Source organism: Macrobrachium rosenbergii, chromosome 25 (genome assembly GCF_040412425.1).
Source record: "Macrobrachium rosenbergii isolate ZJJX-2024 chromosome 25, ASM4041242v1, whole genome shotgun sequence".
Lineage (NCBI taxonomy): Eukaryota > Metazoa > Arthropoda > Malacostraca > Decapoda > Palaemonidae > Macrobrachium > Macrobrachium rosenbergii.
Genome location: NC_089765.1, coordinates 15,145,240 through 15,161,895, shown reverse-complemented (window position 1 = coordinate 15,161,895; position 16,656 = coordinate 15,145,240). Strand labels below are relative to the sequence as shown.

General features: G+C 37.2%; 1 protein-coding gene across 2 annotated transcripts; it reads left to right on the top strand.

The window, feature by feature from the left end:
* Window positions 1–760: 760 nt before the first annotated feature.
* LOC136852360 (uncharacterized) lies at window positions 761–15,344 on the top strand. 2 transcript variants are annotated; one of them, XM_067126948.1, is made up of 9 exons: window positions 761–918; window positions 8,005–8,212; window positions 8,428–8,556; window positions 10,249–10,434; window positions 11,109–11,265; window positions 12,105–12,232; window positions 12,693–12,776; window positions 12,933–13,043; window positions 13,859–15,344. In XM_067126948.1, the coding sequence occupies exons 2-9, from the start codon at window positions 8,021–8,023 to the stop codon at window positions 14,489–14,491; spliced, it is 1,620 nt and encodes a 539-aa protein (XP_066983049.1). In that variant the 5' UTR covers window positions 761–918; window positions 8,005–8,020; the 3' UTR covers window positions 14,492–15,344. The 2 variants fall into 2 exon arrangements, with proteins under 2 accessions (XP_066983049.1, XP_066983048.1); XM_067126947.1 differs by having other exon boundaries at window positions 832–1,045.
* The last annotated feature ends 1,312 nt before the right edge of the window (window positions 15,345–16,656 follow it).

Sequence of the window (16,656 nt, the reverse complement as noted above, 5' to 3'; positions counted from 1 at the left end):
ATTATTCTTGCAAGCAAGACGCCCCCTGGAATGCATAAATGATTATATTTAGGTTTTTGAAGGTCTGCCTTCAAAATAAAGATAGGAAAATTAATGGGATCGATTTTATAAGAAGAAAAATATTTCAAAATATTTCAAAATCGTTCACTATTGAGACAGCCTTTTTGAGACGTTTTCGGTGACTTGGAGTTAAAATGTTTTTATGGGCGTGTTGCGTTAATTATATAAAGCGTCGTTGCGTAATGTTCTGGTCACTGAGGCCGAAGAGAAAAAACGAAGTGTTCTTTTCTTTTGATTTCGTTCAAGCTGAACGATAATGTTCATCATGATGCGGACGATTAGAAATTTCTAGTATACAGAATACCGAAATATTAAAACGGAAAGGAAATTAGATAAATAAATAATTAAACACTGGAATAGCAAGGACAACAATTCAGAAAAATGGCCAAAACACCTTAAATTTATCTTGAAATCCAAATTTAAAAAAAAATAATAAAGAAAACTCAGCTGTCTGAGTTTAAAAACTCCGATATCAAACTCTTAAAAACTTATCGTCTCCCAGATAAAGGCGTTTTACCTGATGTGATCAAGAACAACAAACATCCAACGATTCAAAATAAACCTTTTTAAAAGCAAAGAAAATTATTTTCAAAATTCCAAAGAGCATTAGAAACTCATTAAAATTCACGTCCACAGAGAGAGAGAGAGAGAGAGAGAGAGAGAGAGAGAGAGAGAGAGACGTAAGGGGCCCAATATCCGAGTTGAGGTGCAGTCAGGCGCTGGAGTCTAAGGGTCAGGTAGCGCTGGGGAAGATAGACCTTGGCTTTCTCTCGGGGGTGTCCAGTTGAGAGAGAGAGAGAGAGAGAGCGCTCGCGACTATATTTATCACAGTGGAGCAGGCTCGCTCTGTCAAAGCAGGTAATCACGCGTAGACCTTTCTTAGTGGCTACTCTATGTCTCAGTTGAGGTTCTCAGTCGAGTTTCAGGTTGCAAATAGTCATCGCGTTGGGTTTCCCTTCGAGTCTGGGAGCGACTTCATTCAGAGGTAAGTCTCTCTCTTTTTTTAATTCGTCTTCGTAATTTTACTCTGGGCAGGGACTGAAAGGTACGACGGATGTTGCTTCGACTTTGAAATGTTTTTTAAGTGCTTTGCTGTTATTTTCCTCGTGGTTTTGTTATCAGTTTCTTTAATTCTTCCATTTTTAAATAAGAATGTGATGCAGACTGGAGTGGTTATGTGAAATGAAGCAAAGGACTATAATTGTGAGGGCAAAGGGAACTATGACTATCAGAAGTGTATTAGTAGTAGTAGTCGCAGTACTGGGTTTGTACCTTTGTAACGGCTCCTTGAACTGGAAACTGGGAAGATTAGCTTTTACTTCTCTTTCTGTGCATTATCATAACATTTAAAGTCTTCCTTCTCCTCCTCCTCCTCCTCCTCCTCCTCCTACTCCTCCTCCTCCTCCTCCTCCTCCCTCCTCCTCCTCCTCCTCCTCCTCCTCCTCCTCCTCCTCTTTGTTATCTTTCCAGACATTCTCCTTTTTTATTATCTCCTGTTTTCCCCACATCGTCTTCCTCATTCACAGATGTCACTTCTGATTTTTTCATTTGTTTGCATTTCCTTTTTATTATCGCTTGTGCACCCAACTTGAATGAAAAAGTTAAATTCTAAGAAGAGAACCCACTGTAGAGCATTTTAAAAATAGAACCCCAGGTTGAGCAATCTGAAAAAGAACCCAGTGTTGCCGTAATGTCTCTTTGAACCAATAGCAATCTCTCTCCATCTCTTCCTCTCTCTCTCTTTCTCTACAAAATCAGAAGACATACGCCATAATTTCACTGTTTACCGCCTTGTGACCGAGTGTGATTATCACTTTTGTGGCTGAGTCTAACTGAGTTGCCGGACAGGGCGTGTAAGGTACATCTGAATAAGGGAAAGGTTCCCCAGGGCTGGATGTATGGGAGAACCCATTTTATAGTCTCTGAAAACAGAACGTAAGATCTCAAATCATGAGGGATGGAAATTCAGTGATGTCATCTCTAAAATATAGTTCTTATATAAAAGAAATAATTTGCTACCAAAAATCCAACTTTAGCCTAAAATTTGTTGTGTCATTTTCGAATTTAATTTGTTGTCCCAGTATAAAAATGAATGATCAAGAGCAGACTGTGATGAAGTATTAAACCTGTAACTATAGTGAAATGTGGCTTCAGGAAATTAGAAATATAAGTTTTAGTTTTCTGTAAAAGAAAACTATTGTGACGGCTTTGTCTGTCCGTCCGCACTTTCATCTGTCCGCACTTTTTTCTGTCCGCCCTCAGATCTTAAAAAATACTGAGGCTCGAGGGCTGCAAATTGGTATGTTGATCATACACCTTCCAATCATTAAGCATACCAAATTGCAGCCCTCTAGCCTCAGCAGTTTTTATTTTATTTGAGGTTAAAGATAGCCATAATCGTGCTTCTGGCAGCAGTATAGGCTAGGCCACCACCGTGCCGTGATTAAAGTTTCATGGGCCGCGGCTCACACAGCGTTATACCGAGACCATCGAAAGATAGGTCTATTTTTGGTGGCCTTGATTATACGCTGTAGCGACTGTACAGAAACTTCGGCGCGTTTTTCACTTGTTTCAAGATGCGAATAAGTTCATAGCAGTAGAGTTCTGCTAACGTGACGGAAAGTCATGGAGAAAAAAGATTTTCTTTACGTAAGATGTCAAAAAAAAAAAGTAGTCGCAGCTGTCCTAATTCCAACCGCAAACTGTCTAGTCACTATCAGTTAGACCTAACTTTGCAGCAGCGTCATGGTGAATAGCTAAATCAGGGGAAAAAACTAGACTCAATCAGGTCCCATGTCAGGGCACTGAGGATATTCGAACGTGATTCTTGTACTTGCCCCTGACTGATATATTCAGAATTTCAGGTCTATAAAAAAAATATTTTGGAAGTGTATTTCAAATGTGATGACTGACAGAATCCTACTGATGAATATTGGGACACGATCTGAATGTCGTCTTCAATACAAAACAAGAAAATGATGAATAAATTATCTCAGAAGGTCATTATGACATGCTTCTCTGTGAGAATATTTTGACGAAAAAATCATTATTTTAAGCTTACTGTAGTTGGCTGATTTCACTTTCTTAAAATAATTTAACTCTTTCTTTTTCTACATTTCTTTTAGAAAGTTTTGGTTGACAAAACACAGAATTACTAAAATGGACATCTTTATACCTTACCTGCTGTAGAAAACACTCCCAACATTAGTACTTGCACACACACACACCTCTGGGCTACTCACTTCTGAATTACATGTATTCTTCAATTTCAGGGATAATAAGACCCTTCCTTTCCAGTACCTCTTCCACTCAAGGTGCTGGAAGCTCATCTCTTGTGCCAATCTGTTTGCTGAAGCAAGAAAGTCGCTGACAAAGTCCCCAACACTTTACAATTTACAAAGTACAAAGCCACCAGATTTAAGGCTTATACACTGGCCCGCTCTAGGAGACTTTGAACCAAGAATTTTACCCAAAACACAGACATCCATTAAGCCACAAGAGGAATCAGAAACCTTCAGATACTCTCCTGTGGTGGGAATATTGGTTCCTGCTGCAGCTGTGAATATCCTGTGGTTTCTGTCATCACAGAACTGTCTGTAATCGTTGCACGAATAGCCTGTTCTTGGCTGTGCATTCCCAGAGGTTCTGTGGTCTGTACTCGTTGCACAGATGGTCTGTTTATTGCTGTCTATTCCCAGAGGTTTTGTTCTGCCGGTACTCTCTGCATGTATGGCCAGTTCATGGCTGTTTGTTCCCAGAGGTTCTGTGCTGTCTGTATTCGCTGCACGAGTGGTCTGTTCATTGCTGTCTATTCCCAGAGGTTTTGTTCTGCCAGTATACTGCTGCACGAATGGCCAGTTCATGGCTGTTTGTTCCCAGAGATTCTGTGCTGTCTGTAATCGCTGCGTGAATGGCCTGTTCAAGGCAGTTTGTTCCCAGAGATTCTGTGCTGTCTGTAATCGCTGTGCAAATGGCCTGTTCAAGGCAGTTTGTTCCCAGAGATTCTGTGCTGTCTGTAATCGCTGCATGAATGGGCTGTCTACAGCTGTTGGTCTCAGAATATCTGTACATTCTACTCTTGAAGTACGATTGTTTAATTTTGGTATTGTGTCTCCTGTTGCCAACTGGTCTGGTCTTGAGAATCTGGGAAGGGCTTTCCCCTCTCAGTGATGAAATATCAATGGATGTCATTAATGTATTTGTCTCAACGAGATGGTATTTATATTTGAATGATACGAAGGAGCTTTTCTTCACATTATTATCTGCCTACTTTTCGTTTTAAATCTTGTTTTAATAAATAACCATTGTCTGTTGACGTCAGTTGATAGATCATATCCGTATCAACTAATTGATTATTGTTGCTACCTTGCATCAGTAAAACAATAATAATAATAATAATAATAATAATAATAATAATAATAATAATAATAATAATAATAATAATAATAATAATAATAATAATAATTATAACTCTTCCAAATTAAATGAAGAATTATTTTGTTATACCATCATTTATCGAAGCTAGTTTGTCGCGTTCAAATGCTCATTTGAATATGCCTCCCCGTTAATATTGTAAAGTATCGCAGGTAAAGAAAGGCTAATTTGTCTGTGGAATAAAATATATAAAAATGCGAATCAGCGCCTAATCAGTCGACTGACACTTTCCTGTTTTAGATTTTTATCATTTAGCTACTTATGCAATTACTAGTTCACACGAACAACTCTATAAATCAACTAGATATCGTCCATGAAAACATTAATTTTGGGGTGGAAAATTGACGGAGCCAACGAAGAAAAGTTGTAAGATATGTTACGTAGATTATATACTTGTGTGTGCGCGTGTGCGCGTGAGTATATACTTATCAGTGGCATTAAATGTTGGAGCATTCATGAATATGTAAGTGACTTATTCCTCGGTAAATATTCGCTAAATTAAACACCTTTTCAATGTGACATCAAACTGGAGTAACTTCTTCCCAACTTCAAGTAGACATTAGGGCAGCCGTTGCAGAATCGAAGTTTTGGATATAAAATGTAAAAGGAAATAGGTTCAGTTACGGAAGAGCCATTTTACTCAATTTCTAGATCTGCTCATTTACGTATCAAAGATTTTATCAGTTTCTTTAAGTTTACTGTTACTTTTTTTTCTCGCCAAAATGGCGGCTTTTCCTGCAAACATTTGGATGGTCATTTTAATCATTTCCAAGAATATGAGTCTATCAAATGAGTTCCGTGTCTCTTGAAGGAGATACTCTGTCAAAATGCCTAGTTTATTGCTAATTCTGTGTCCGAAACATTATGGAGGAAAATACACATTTTTTTTTTCCAACGTCCAGTAATCCGTTGCCCGCGAGAGAGGGGCTACGAGCCTAAAACAGATTTGAGATGCTGAATTTTTTATTCTTTTAGGTTTGTAACACATATATCTGTGAACTAACATAACTTGTTAAAATCGTCGCTTTTTTAAAGCAGTATCTCGATAATGATTCATGACCTTATCACTATTATCTTGACTTTTGATGAAGAACTTGTCAATTTTCATGACTTCCTTTCAGCTTACTCATGCTCCACGTGACCTTTGAATTCATGGGACTAGCATCTTCCTTAGATCTACAAAAAAAATTGCTTGAAGCTCGCTATCAAATTCAGATAAGACTTTACTAAAGTCAGTGTAAAGTCCACGTTTGTCACGATGCCTTGGCCTCCTTCCTCAAGAGCTCGTAAACAGGAAGTTTTGATTAAAAAACTAAACTAGATCTGGTAATCGCTAGACTCACGTCAATTGTGGCTTGGCTTACGCCAGAGTACTATTTTGCTTAGTAGTAATTTGTTCGTAATATGAGATCAATAACTGACAAATAGAAAACAAAGGTCTAATATAGAAATGATTTATGGATGGGTCAACTTTACGTACATTGACCAAAAAAGACCGGATCTATAGTGATTCTAGTGTCATGATTGTGGTTCTAACTGCTCTTGGGTTCCCGCGGTATCTCTGTTACTGTGCCCACGAGAACCGTAGCATAATCTCGTTCAAGGGGACCCTCAAAAAAGCCAGATAATATTAGGCCTGTTATAGCTATCATCTAAACTTTCTTCTTCTTCTGCCATCTTTCTTTTTCATCTAAAGTCCATGGGTGTACATTTCGCGAAGTCATAGGCGGTGGGAGCCATCGAAATTATATGAATTTTTACCTGATTCTTGACGAACATTCTGTCATATCATATCCCTAGGGTGAAATCTTTCAGTGAGTTCAGTTTTTTTCAAATTCACTTATTTCAAAAGTGTCAGTTCTGTTACCCAGGCTACATACACGCAAACAAGTATTTTCCTTTCCCCGACGTAGCTAGCCAGAACGAATAGGCCTATTCATGATGCCAACTAGATTTTCAAAGACTGCATTGCCCAAAACCTAATCAAATATCTATTTTGGGGGTTCCTTATCACCTCCCTGGACTCCTACCACACAGTAATTCTCTTCATCATTGTACGTATTGACCTAACGAGACAACCGTGACTTTTTTTTCGTGGCTTTATCAGAAAAAAACGAAATTTATCAATATAATTAAGGTGGCGTTGACGCGAGATAACATCTCCTACTTGGGCCTTTGTATCTGGTGTCCTTTTATTATCAAAAGGTTATCTCATGACAAATTCTTTTCGTGACGAGGATGTCTCGCTTCCAAAGATAGAGGCAACGAGTTAAATGGTGCAATTCGTCTGAACCAGGTAGGATCATAAACATTGGACTGCTTTTATCTTCACCGAATCATGATCTCGCTCTGATCTGAAAGCGATAAACATTTTTCTATTTTACTTTCTAATTTTGATGACTGATGCGCTGTTTTCAATCCCGTCTGAAACATAAGTCTTATGAAATAGTAAACTACCTTTTATTGACTTCGCTTTCACATATTCTGTACGCGAAAGATATATTTTTGCTCTGAACATTCCCGCGCGAGAGGTACTTTCGTTACTAGGCCGATATGAATCACATCAGTTGTGGGTCTTGTATTTTGCTACATTTCCTGATAACTTACTTTACTGAATAACAAACAACAAAATATAAGCCTGTCTATAACCAGTGAACTCCTCCTTGACGTTCCAGCAATTTATCTCGAGGGAAACGGTTATAACTGGAAACGCCGACGAAATATTTGCGGAGAGAAAATTTAGCGGTGATGAAACCAAAGAGAAGGGAAAAAAAAAGCAAAAGGGTTTTGGTGACGATTAGGTTCATTACTGAGAGACAAAGAGAGAGCGAAAGAGGTGTCTTGAGATAAGGTTTGTTATGAGAAAATTGCCAAGACATCGATGCTTCGTTATACTGGAATAAAAGCCGATATTTCTCGTTGTGTAAAATGAACTTCACGCGGTTAAGCCTATCTCTCTCTCTCTCTCTCTCTCTCTCTCTCTCTCTCTCTCTCTCTCTCTCTCTCTCTCTCTCTCAATTATGATTCATGCCTTTGGTTTTACCATTTAAATACCGATAAAGATGATAGACTCGCTTCATTTATAACTGGAAATAATTTAGTAAACAATCATTTTTTATTTCATCAATATTCCATTTCTGTATGCCTAACTGAGGCCATTTTATACCTATCCTAGACGCAAATTTAATCCATCAATAATAAGGTCAATTAAAATTATATAAATGACCAAGAATATACCAAAAATAGAAATGAAAAATTTGACAACCAATACCAACACAGATAATCAAGAAGAAGTAAAAAGTTAAAAAGGAAAACATCAAGAATGATTGTTATGGGAGCAGAATCTCCGCAACGTTTAGACTTAATACAGAATAATGGTGGGAAAAAAAAACAGTCTATCCTTCATTTTTTCCTGAGGCCCGGATAAAGTAAAGATGAAAAATTCTCCCTAGACCAAAATGCGGACAAAAATAAAAAGGAAACCATTTAATTTTGTTCCTTTTCTTACAGAATAACCACGGCTACCATGAGCGGAAGAAAATTACCCCAAGAACAGGCTCGTCCAGAGTCGTCCTCGCACTTGGCGCTAGCTGACCTCAAGACAGTTCGATGGGTGCAAGACCAGGAGACGTTGATGCAATTCTATCAGTCGACCGCGAAACGCTATGCGAACTTGAGAGGAATGTTCCTCGTTGGTTGGTATCTCTTGATGATCGAGGTAAGATATAAATTCCAGTATATTAATGATGAATAAGATTGAGAGACTTAGTCATGACTCTATAAGTCTAGATCTATATATCTCAGAATGAAGAAATTGTAAAATCTGCTGAATCTGAGTACCTAAACGCGTGCCTGTGGAGATGACTGGATTAAAATAAGTCTAACTGATAAACCACAGTTAATTATTGATAAATGATTGCTTATTTTAACCAGGTCGCTGTAGTTTGGTGGTGGACATTACTCCATAACTTGTCCATGCCACAAGTTGTCATCAAACTCGTAGGCCACATGGATTCTGGAACCGTTTACGCCCTAGAGACTGTGACTCGCAGGACAGACTGGGTCAGTGGGTGATTTGAATGTTTTACCTCCTTCTCCAACAGATCTGCGAAAAACTTGTTTAAGTTTTTAGCTTTTTTTTTTTAATCTCCTACTGTTAGGCTGAAAAATTATTTCAGCATCTAACCATGACAGTATGGTATGCGGAGAGATTTGGGAGTCTCATAAAAAAGTCCAGCAAGTCATTTGAGTGATGACTCTTAAATTACAAACGTCAATACCAGTTATTTAAGTCTTTTTTTTTTTGCTGATCACGCGGGCATTCGTCCTCCTAGTTGTTTATTTGGATTTATAGAAAAATGAGAGAGATAGAGTTACCCAGGTTAATCAGTTCAAGTGAAGTGGTGAAATGTATCTAAATATTTGCGTTATATTTAATTGATATCACTTCGATGTTACGTGGGGTTAGACTCATTCAGTCACACACACTCTATATATATAAATATATTAATACTTTGCATATCTCTCTGTTAAGTTTTGAATTCCTTTTCACTTTACTCTGACAAAGGAAAACATCGAGCTCGGTGTTTATAAGGACATGCCCACTCAGAAACTGTCTTCATCTGAAAATAGCACTAAAATCGAAAACTAATTACAAAATCAATTCATTACTTCCATTTCCAGACCTTTTTGAATTCTTTCGCGATCAAGTGATTTGTCAAGTTCTATGATAAACAACTAACTTCACTCGTATTGCATTCTTTTAATATAAATTTACCAGAATTGTGATTTCAGACATAACGAATTATCTATAGGAATGCGAATCGTCATTCTAGTCGTCAAGTATTTCCTACGAATCTTGAAGTATTTCCAATGAATCACGAATGGTGGTGAATCACCCCATCACGATGATTCGCTGACTGAAACGTGACGGAGAATGCAAATTGGTCAATTAAGGCCTCAGATGTCTTAATGCAGTGTTGCAAAACAACTTTTTTTGTTGCAAAACAACTTTTTTTATGAACGGGTTGTTCCGCACCTGCTTCGTATAGGATGTTAGGGATCAGTTCCTCGCTTCGAAAAATAAAATAAAATGCTTAATTAAAATGATAATTTTTTTTATGTACGAATACACCCTAAAAAAAAGGTTTAGTTTTTGGTTATATCCAGCACCTGCTTAGACTTTTTTTTTTTTTTTTTTTTTTTTTTTTTTTTTTAGGCAGTTTCATCACTGCTAAGCCTCTTACCAGCTGCCTCAGTATTGGCGGAAGTGACGTCAATAGCAGCTTAAACTTTTTGTAGAGTGTCTCATTGGGCATTGAACCCTGTGGGCTTAAAGTTTGGACATGTCACCATTTAGGAATTCAGATGAATATGCTGTTAGTTTTCCGTGAAGCCTTGAGATCTGAAAGGTCTAATTGATTTCCTTTATGCTAAGAAACTCAACTGAAAAGCGCAGTTTTCATTTTGTAACCAATGAACCCAGGTCCTAATCCACTATAGCAACATCACACCATTCAAAAAAATTAATGGGAACTTAACTTACTTGTCCCTTAATGCCATCTTTACTGCCAATTTTAGAAAAATATTTATTTCCCCTTAGGCTGAGGACACCAACCAAAAACTGCAGTGTTCCAACTGATTCCCTTAGACCAATAAAACCTGAAACCCTGATCAGAAGGGTGGTTTTCCAACTTATTCCAATTGACCTGACATTTTCCAGCTGATTCCAACTGACCTGACCTTCTCTTGCAGTGGCGAGACGCAGCGGGCGTCAGATTCATGTGGTTCAAGGAGAGCGTCGTTTACTTCTTGGACAGGAACCTCACGACTGCAGACAAGTACTTCGTCCTTCTGCAAGACCAGATTTTTGCCCTCGTTGCCTTTCTCATGAAGCCTATTAGATTTATTGGCAAAACCATCTCTAGTTTTACTGCACAGGTGGGTGGTTTATCAATCTGAAGAATAGCTTTAAGAAATTAACTGGTTTTTTTACATGTTTTCGTGTTAGGGGCACTAAAATGTTTAGATTTTTCATAGAGGAAGTCTTCTGTATTGTTTTCCTTTTGTTGTATTGTGTTGGAGTTTCTGATTTTGTTGATTAGTCTCAGTTCCATGTAAATAAATAAATGAATATATATATATATATATATATATATATATATATATATATATATATATATATATATATATATATATATATATATATACACATATGTTTGCATGTAGTAGCAGTTGTGGTCTTACTACTGTAGAATTGCCTAAAAAAATCATGCTCAGTAACAAACTATAATTGATGTCAGAAGAAAAGAACTTTGATTAACTTACTCATATTGATAGAAAATTATTATCATTTGACCCACCAGAATGCATATTGCCAAATTTTCTTAAAATTCAAAACCTCACATTCAAGTTTCTGAGGCTGTCAGTATAGGCCTAAAACTAAGCCTTGAAAACCGGTCTTCTTCAGGCGTTAGCCTTTAGGTAACAGCTATCCAGTAAGATGTATTTATCAGTATGTCTTAAGGCAGCAATTTAATAAAAATTCTCCGAGGAAATGAGAGTGAAAAACATATCTTTAGTGGCTTTTCAAACGTGATCTGTCGTGGTTTCAGAAACCTGCCGAGGGAGCTCTCCCAAAGAGCAAGAACGGTTCCCTGAGAAGGAACTCCGAAGGATACGAAGCCGAGGACAATGAGGATTTCGTGGATGAGGATTACCTCTCGGACGCCTCCTTGGACTCCAGGAGACTCATGAAGGAGGACTCGGGAGGTACTGAATATTGTGTGAACGACAATGTAGCTCTTGTTAGGCGTCAGAACTTGTAGCCAATTTTTTGCTTTTTAAAGGAATTTTTACTGGTTTAACCCTTGCATGTGTTTGATGCCTTTACTAATATTCAGAGTTTGTTGGCTATATTTTATTACAAGAATTAATAAATTAGGATTCCTATACGTGCTTTTTTTCATCAGAAATGTCCTCAGTAAGAAAGGTATTGAAGATTTTCCACTAAGACTTTTCTGAGCAAGATAGATAGTACAAAATTGTATATAAAAAAAGGCTTTACAAAGACCATTTTTTTAACTGTAATATGTATATTCTTCGCTCCCATTGCTGTTATTATTGCAAGTTAAAAAATAAAAATTATGTAAATTTTAACTGTTAATACCACTTACAATATTTAAAAGCAAAATACTACGCCAGATAACATGAGTTCCTAAACAATTTTCTTATGAGGTAAAATTAAACCTGAGTTTCCATGGATTGAGGTTAAAGCTGCCCTGCAAAGGAAATATTTCTGTTGCATGAATGAGAGAGTTCACATAGGCCTATTCAATGAAAAGATGATTACTAAAATGCCTTGCTTACAGCTACCCAACCGTTTATGGCTATAATGAGAGACCACAGCATTGCTGAAATCAAACGACACTTGCTTTTTAACAGAAATGAGACGATTTTGACAAAACGCAAAGCCTAAACTCTGGCAATGCCTTGCTTGCAATCAGACGATGCGTCGTGCATGCATTCTGTTGCACTGAACACTTGCCTTGCCTCTTTGAGAAAGGCTTCCACAAGCGTTCTCCTTTAGTTACCTGTTGGCTACCTGACAGGGCAATTGTACACGCGCCTGCACACTACAGCCACGGCCGAGGGCAAGTTTCGGGAAGCCATGTACGTCAGGGTTCGAAATGAGCTGAGCATCATGAGGAAGAATTCGATCAGGTTCTCCACTGGAATCGTGAGTTGCTGCCTGGTTCTCTCTGAGGTGCTGGAGAGGATTCAGTCATGTTTCTCTTTTTGTTGGGTCTTCGGAATTGAGAATATTGTGAAGAATTAGGCCCCTATGGGACTGAGTCAGGCTGGGTTATGAAGTTTTCCTTTAGTACTATCTGGATATATTGAGCCTAACTTTAGCTCAAAGCGACAATAGTCTAATGGAAGAGCTGAGAGGTAATAGTACCAGATTGATTTTAAAATAAATGTTCTTATCTATTCCATAACACTAGTTTAATATAAAGTTTTCCCTATTCTCCAGCTCTGAGATATAATAGACTTAGACTGAACACTATTCTCTTACAGAACGATTTACAATTTACTTTGTGAGTTCCGTTTTTGTACATAAATGCCTGGAGCGAACATAGGCCTATTGCATTTTCAGTTAGAAATCTCATTTCCTCTTCAAAACCATCTACTTTCAGGTGAACTGCGTCAGGCAAATGGTGGAATTGCCAACAAGACAAAGTGGGAAATCTTTACAGGAATTACTTCTAACCATAGCCAAGGTAAGTCACGTGACAGTGAGTCTATTTTGGATGGTATAAATTTGAAGTTATAGTTATTTATCAGTCTTGTATTTACTTGTAAGATCCTGCCATGTTTGTCGTGGCGTCATTAATGTCTGGTTCCTTAATCTTTTGACCTTTTTGTTCATTCCATAGAAACTAAGGATCCTGGATCTGATTCAGACTCTCCAGGAAAATATGAGCGGGCAACCCTACCTCGCCAGGCCGCTAATCCTAGTAAGGGTTCTCAGCGAAGCTTGGCTCGCTGTAAGTAGAAGAATATCTTTACAGTTTTACTGTTTATCAATCTGCAGCTTTAAATTCTAAACTGTTTTTATCTATATACAACGAAAGTACTGCATGACTGCCAATAAGGATACTGTCAAAGGTAATTCAGATTTTGTGGAGCAATGGTTTAGCCAAATATTGAAAATGCAAATAACAAGGTCACCCAGAGAGAGAGTTCACTCACATTTGTCAACATTTTTTCATTCATTCTTGAGATGACCAAAGACACAGCCACAAAGTTGTGAGGAAAACCTCGTAAGTCCTCTATCAGATTCAGGCTTAACTTAAAAATATTCTGTTAATTGCTCAAATACTGAAATTGGTAAATGCTTACTAAGCAGTTTACCCGCTGAATTCCCATGAGGCAGGTAGACTGATTTCAGGTTGTTGGTAGATGCCATAACAACTTCTGCATGACACTGAAGGGTACAATGAGGCCACCTCTAATTCTAAAATATTTTAAGCTCTAAGGGTGCATCTACACAGCAGTAAAACATGTCACAAACACTCCAGAAACTAAATGCACACATGTCAAACAAGATGGAAAACTATTAATGCCCATCAGTAGAGAGTGAATCTTTGGCAAATGAAAATCATATGAAACACTGGTTAAGTCGTTGACATGTGTCTAAATTGTTTGAAACATGTTTGTGACAAGTTACCGACATGTTTACGAAATGTTTAAGACATGTTTAACTGCACTGTAGGCTCAACCCAAAACTCTGAAGTGAACAAAATATAACCTTTTAAGCAGCTTATTGACCCTATGACTTTTCTTGGGACTTCCCTTCCAGTTTTTGCTTCGTTTGGTGAGAGTAAAAAAGAACAGGCGAACCAGGTCAATGAGGTCAGAGAGCCTGCGTCGCCGGGCTCTCAACCCAAGTGGTATGAGCAGTCTCCACCAACTAAGCCCCGCGGCTCTCCAGCAATCCTCCGAGCCCGCGCCATCTCTCCGCCTGCCAGTGTCAGCGACTCTCCAGGAGAGAGTCCAGAAACTCGAAGAAGAGGATTTGGAAGGTTTTCTCTCAAAAGACAGCGCTCTAGGAAGTGAGGACTACCACTCCGAGGTCGTCCGCAGCGGCCACGCCACCCCCAACATCGAGGAAGGGCCGGAATCAGGGGGTTCTGACAAGGAAAGGAATCGCAAGGTCAGCTTCTCCGACATCACCGGGGAGCAGCTGGCGCAGTTGAGAGCGGGCGCGCCGGAAGTAAGGCACAGAGGGGAGTCTCCTTCCTCCTTGTCCACAGGAAGTCTTAAGGATGCGAATGGGAGTTCTGGCACCCCTAAGTCTTCCTTAAGCAGTGGGAGACAGTCTCCACCTCAAGAGACTCACAGGAATTCGTCTCTGTCTTCTGAAGAAGGGAATCAAGACCCGCTGTTGAGGAAATCGAGATCTTCCCAGCAGAAGCACGTCACGATCAAGTAGGTCCATTGCAGTTATCTAAAAGATAACGATAAATCAAATGGAATATTCATATAAGCAACACATACACACACATATATATAAACTCTATATATATGTCGTCTGTGTGTGTGTTGATGTATATAGAATGAGAGGGCAAGAAAAGGTATAAATGTCTTATACCATATATTACCTATCAGCCTTCTTACCGCTGCGGTCTTTCTATATAAAAGGAAAATATTATATATTCTTTTCTTGTCGGAAGACTTTTTTAAACTGCCAAGCCTTTTACAAATCAAAGTCCCGTATGATTTTAATTATGTTATTAAGTTCATTTGCTCAAAACTGCAATGTACGCCCTTTATAGACAAGAGATACAGTGTACTTAACTTACCAAGACACTTTTCAGACCTTTCCTGATAATTCACAGCACAACATAATCCTTTTTATTAACCCTTTGCTTCAGAAAACAACAAAGTCTAAAGCTGCATCGAGGAAAAAAGTCTTCCAAAACTCAGTCATGTCTTCATAATCATAGTGTTTAGGTTATGTCATAAAAACACACATTAGAATATTTCATATGTGTCTTGTCCATTACTATAACAAACAAACACATACATGACACATATATGTATATGTATAACATGTATGAATTCTAACTTATATATTAAGCCCAGAATACCAAATATATAGAATACTTTTAACGTGTACACTCACACACACAAAATCAGTGACACAAGCAAGCACAAGCTACCCAAAAGCATATTTTTAATAACAAGTTACACACCGCACATACCCTGGATTACACAGCGTGTGTTGCCAACTTAGGAATTTCAGAAATGTTTAAAATTGTGTACATAATTATGAGCGTGAAAAATACAATATATATGTATATATACATATACATACATATATATATATGTATGTATATATACATCAATATATTATATATATATATATATATATATATATATATATATATATATATATATATATATATATATATATATATATATATATATATATTTATATATATATATATATATATATATATATATATATATATACACACACACACACACACCATAATCACGAGTGTTACAATATGAATCTAAGTGTAAGCAAAAGAGTTTTGACATTGTAAACGCATCCATCAGTATGTAAATAGCCAATTAGGATTTGTATACTCATAACTACGTTGTTGACTGTTATAAGATATTAATAAAAAGTTTGCTCAATTCTCGCTGCCTCAGTTACCTGAAAACTATTAATGATCATTTTTCAATTAACCTGTTTTTCTTTAGCAAAGTGACGTCGACAGGCGATATTTAAATCATACGAATATTTGGTGTTTTATCTACGTGAGTCTCAAGTGAACCTTTTGTGTTTATTGTTGCTAATTTCAAGGTATTCAGTAGGAAATGGTAAAAGAGGCAGATCTGTTTAAATGATATATTTTAGTGAGTCATTTTTGTATAAAAGCAAAATTCAAATGGGCCACCTTTTAGTATAGCGTACCGAAATATTCTTAGCACAGGCAATAAGGATTTGTATATTTAATATGTATGTCGTTTTTAAAATTTTGTATGTGTTAAATTGTCGTTTTTTATGGGATACTTAGTATATTCATCCCAGATTATACATAAAATCATTATTATCAGTTTCATAATGAATATATCTATGTATATATGCATATGTATGCATGTATTATGCATTATATGCACATATATAAATACTTATATATTACAAGAAAACATTAAGCAAATATAGGCGATATATATATATATATATATATATATATATATATATATATATATATATATATATATATATATATATATATATATATATATATATATATATATATATATATATATATGTGTGTGTGTGTGTGTGTGTGTGTGTGTGTGTGTGTGTGTGTAAAATATATAAACACATAATGTTCACACATTGCGCCACTCACCTCAACCTTGCAATCACTCCTTCACTTCCTGGATGTCGAAGCCCTCCCTTTCTAGTACCTCTTGCACTCCATTAATCAGGTCTCCCTCTGCTCATCTTTCCACGAGAATCAATTATATTAAAACATCCATTTTTTCTACGTATCTCCCTCTAAATTTCTCATTGATTACTTCTCCCAACACAAAACAATTCGTCTCTGTGTCTTATACCTTTTTTAGTTTTCTGAA

Coding starts and splice junctions, on each gene's coding strand:
- LOC136852360 (XM_067126947.1), top strand. CDS start 954: ATGTCTCAGTTGAGGTTCTCAGTCGAGTTTCAGGTTGCAAATAGTCAT. Junction 10,435..11,108: donor TCTCTAGTTTTACTGCACAG/GTGGGTGGTTTA, acceptor TCGTGGTTTCAG/AAACCTGCCGAGGGAGCTCT. Junction 12,777..12,932: donor TACTTCTAACCATAGCCAAG/GTAAGTCACGTG, acceptor TTCATTCCATAG/AAACTAAGGATCCTGGATCT.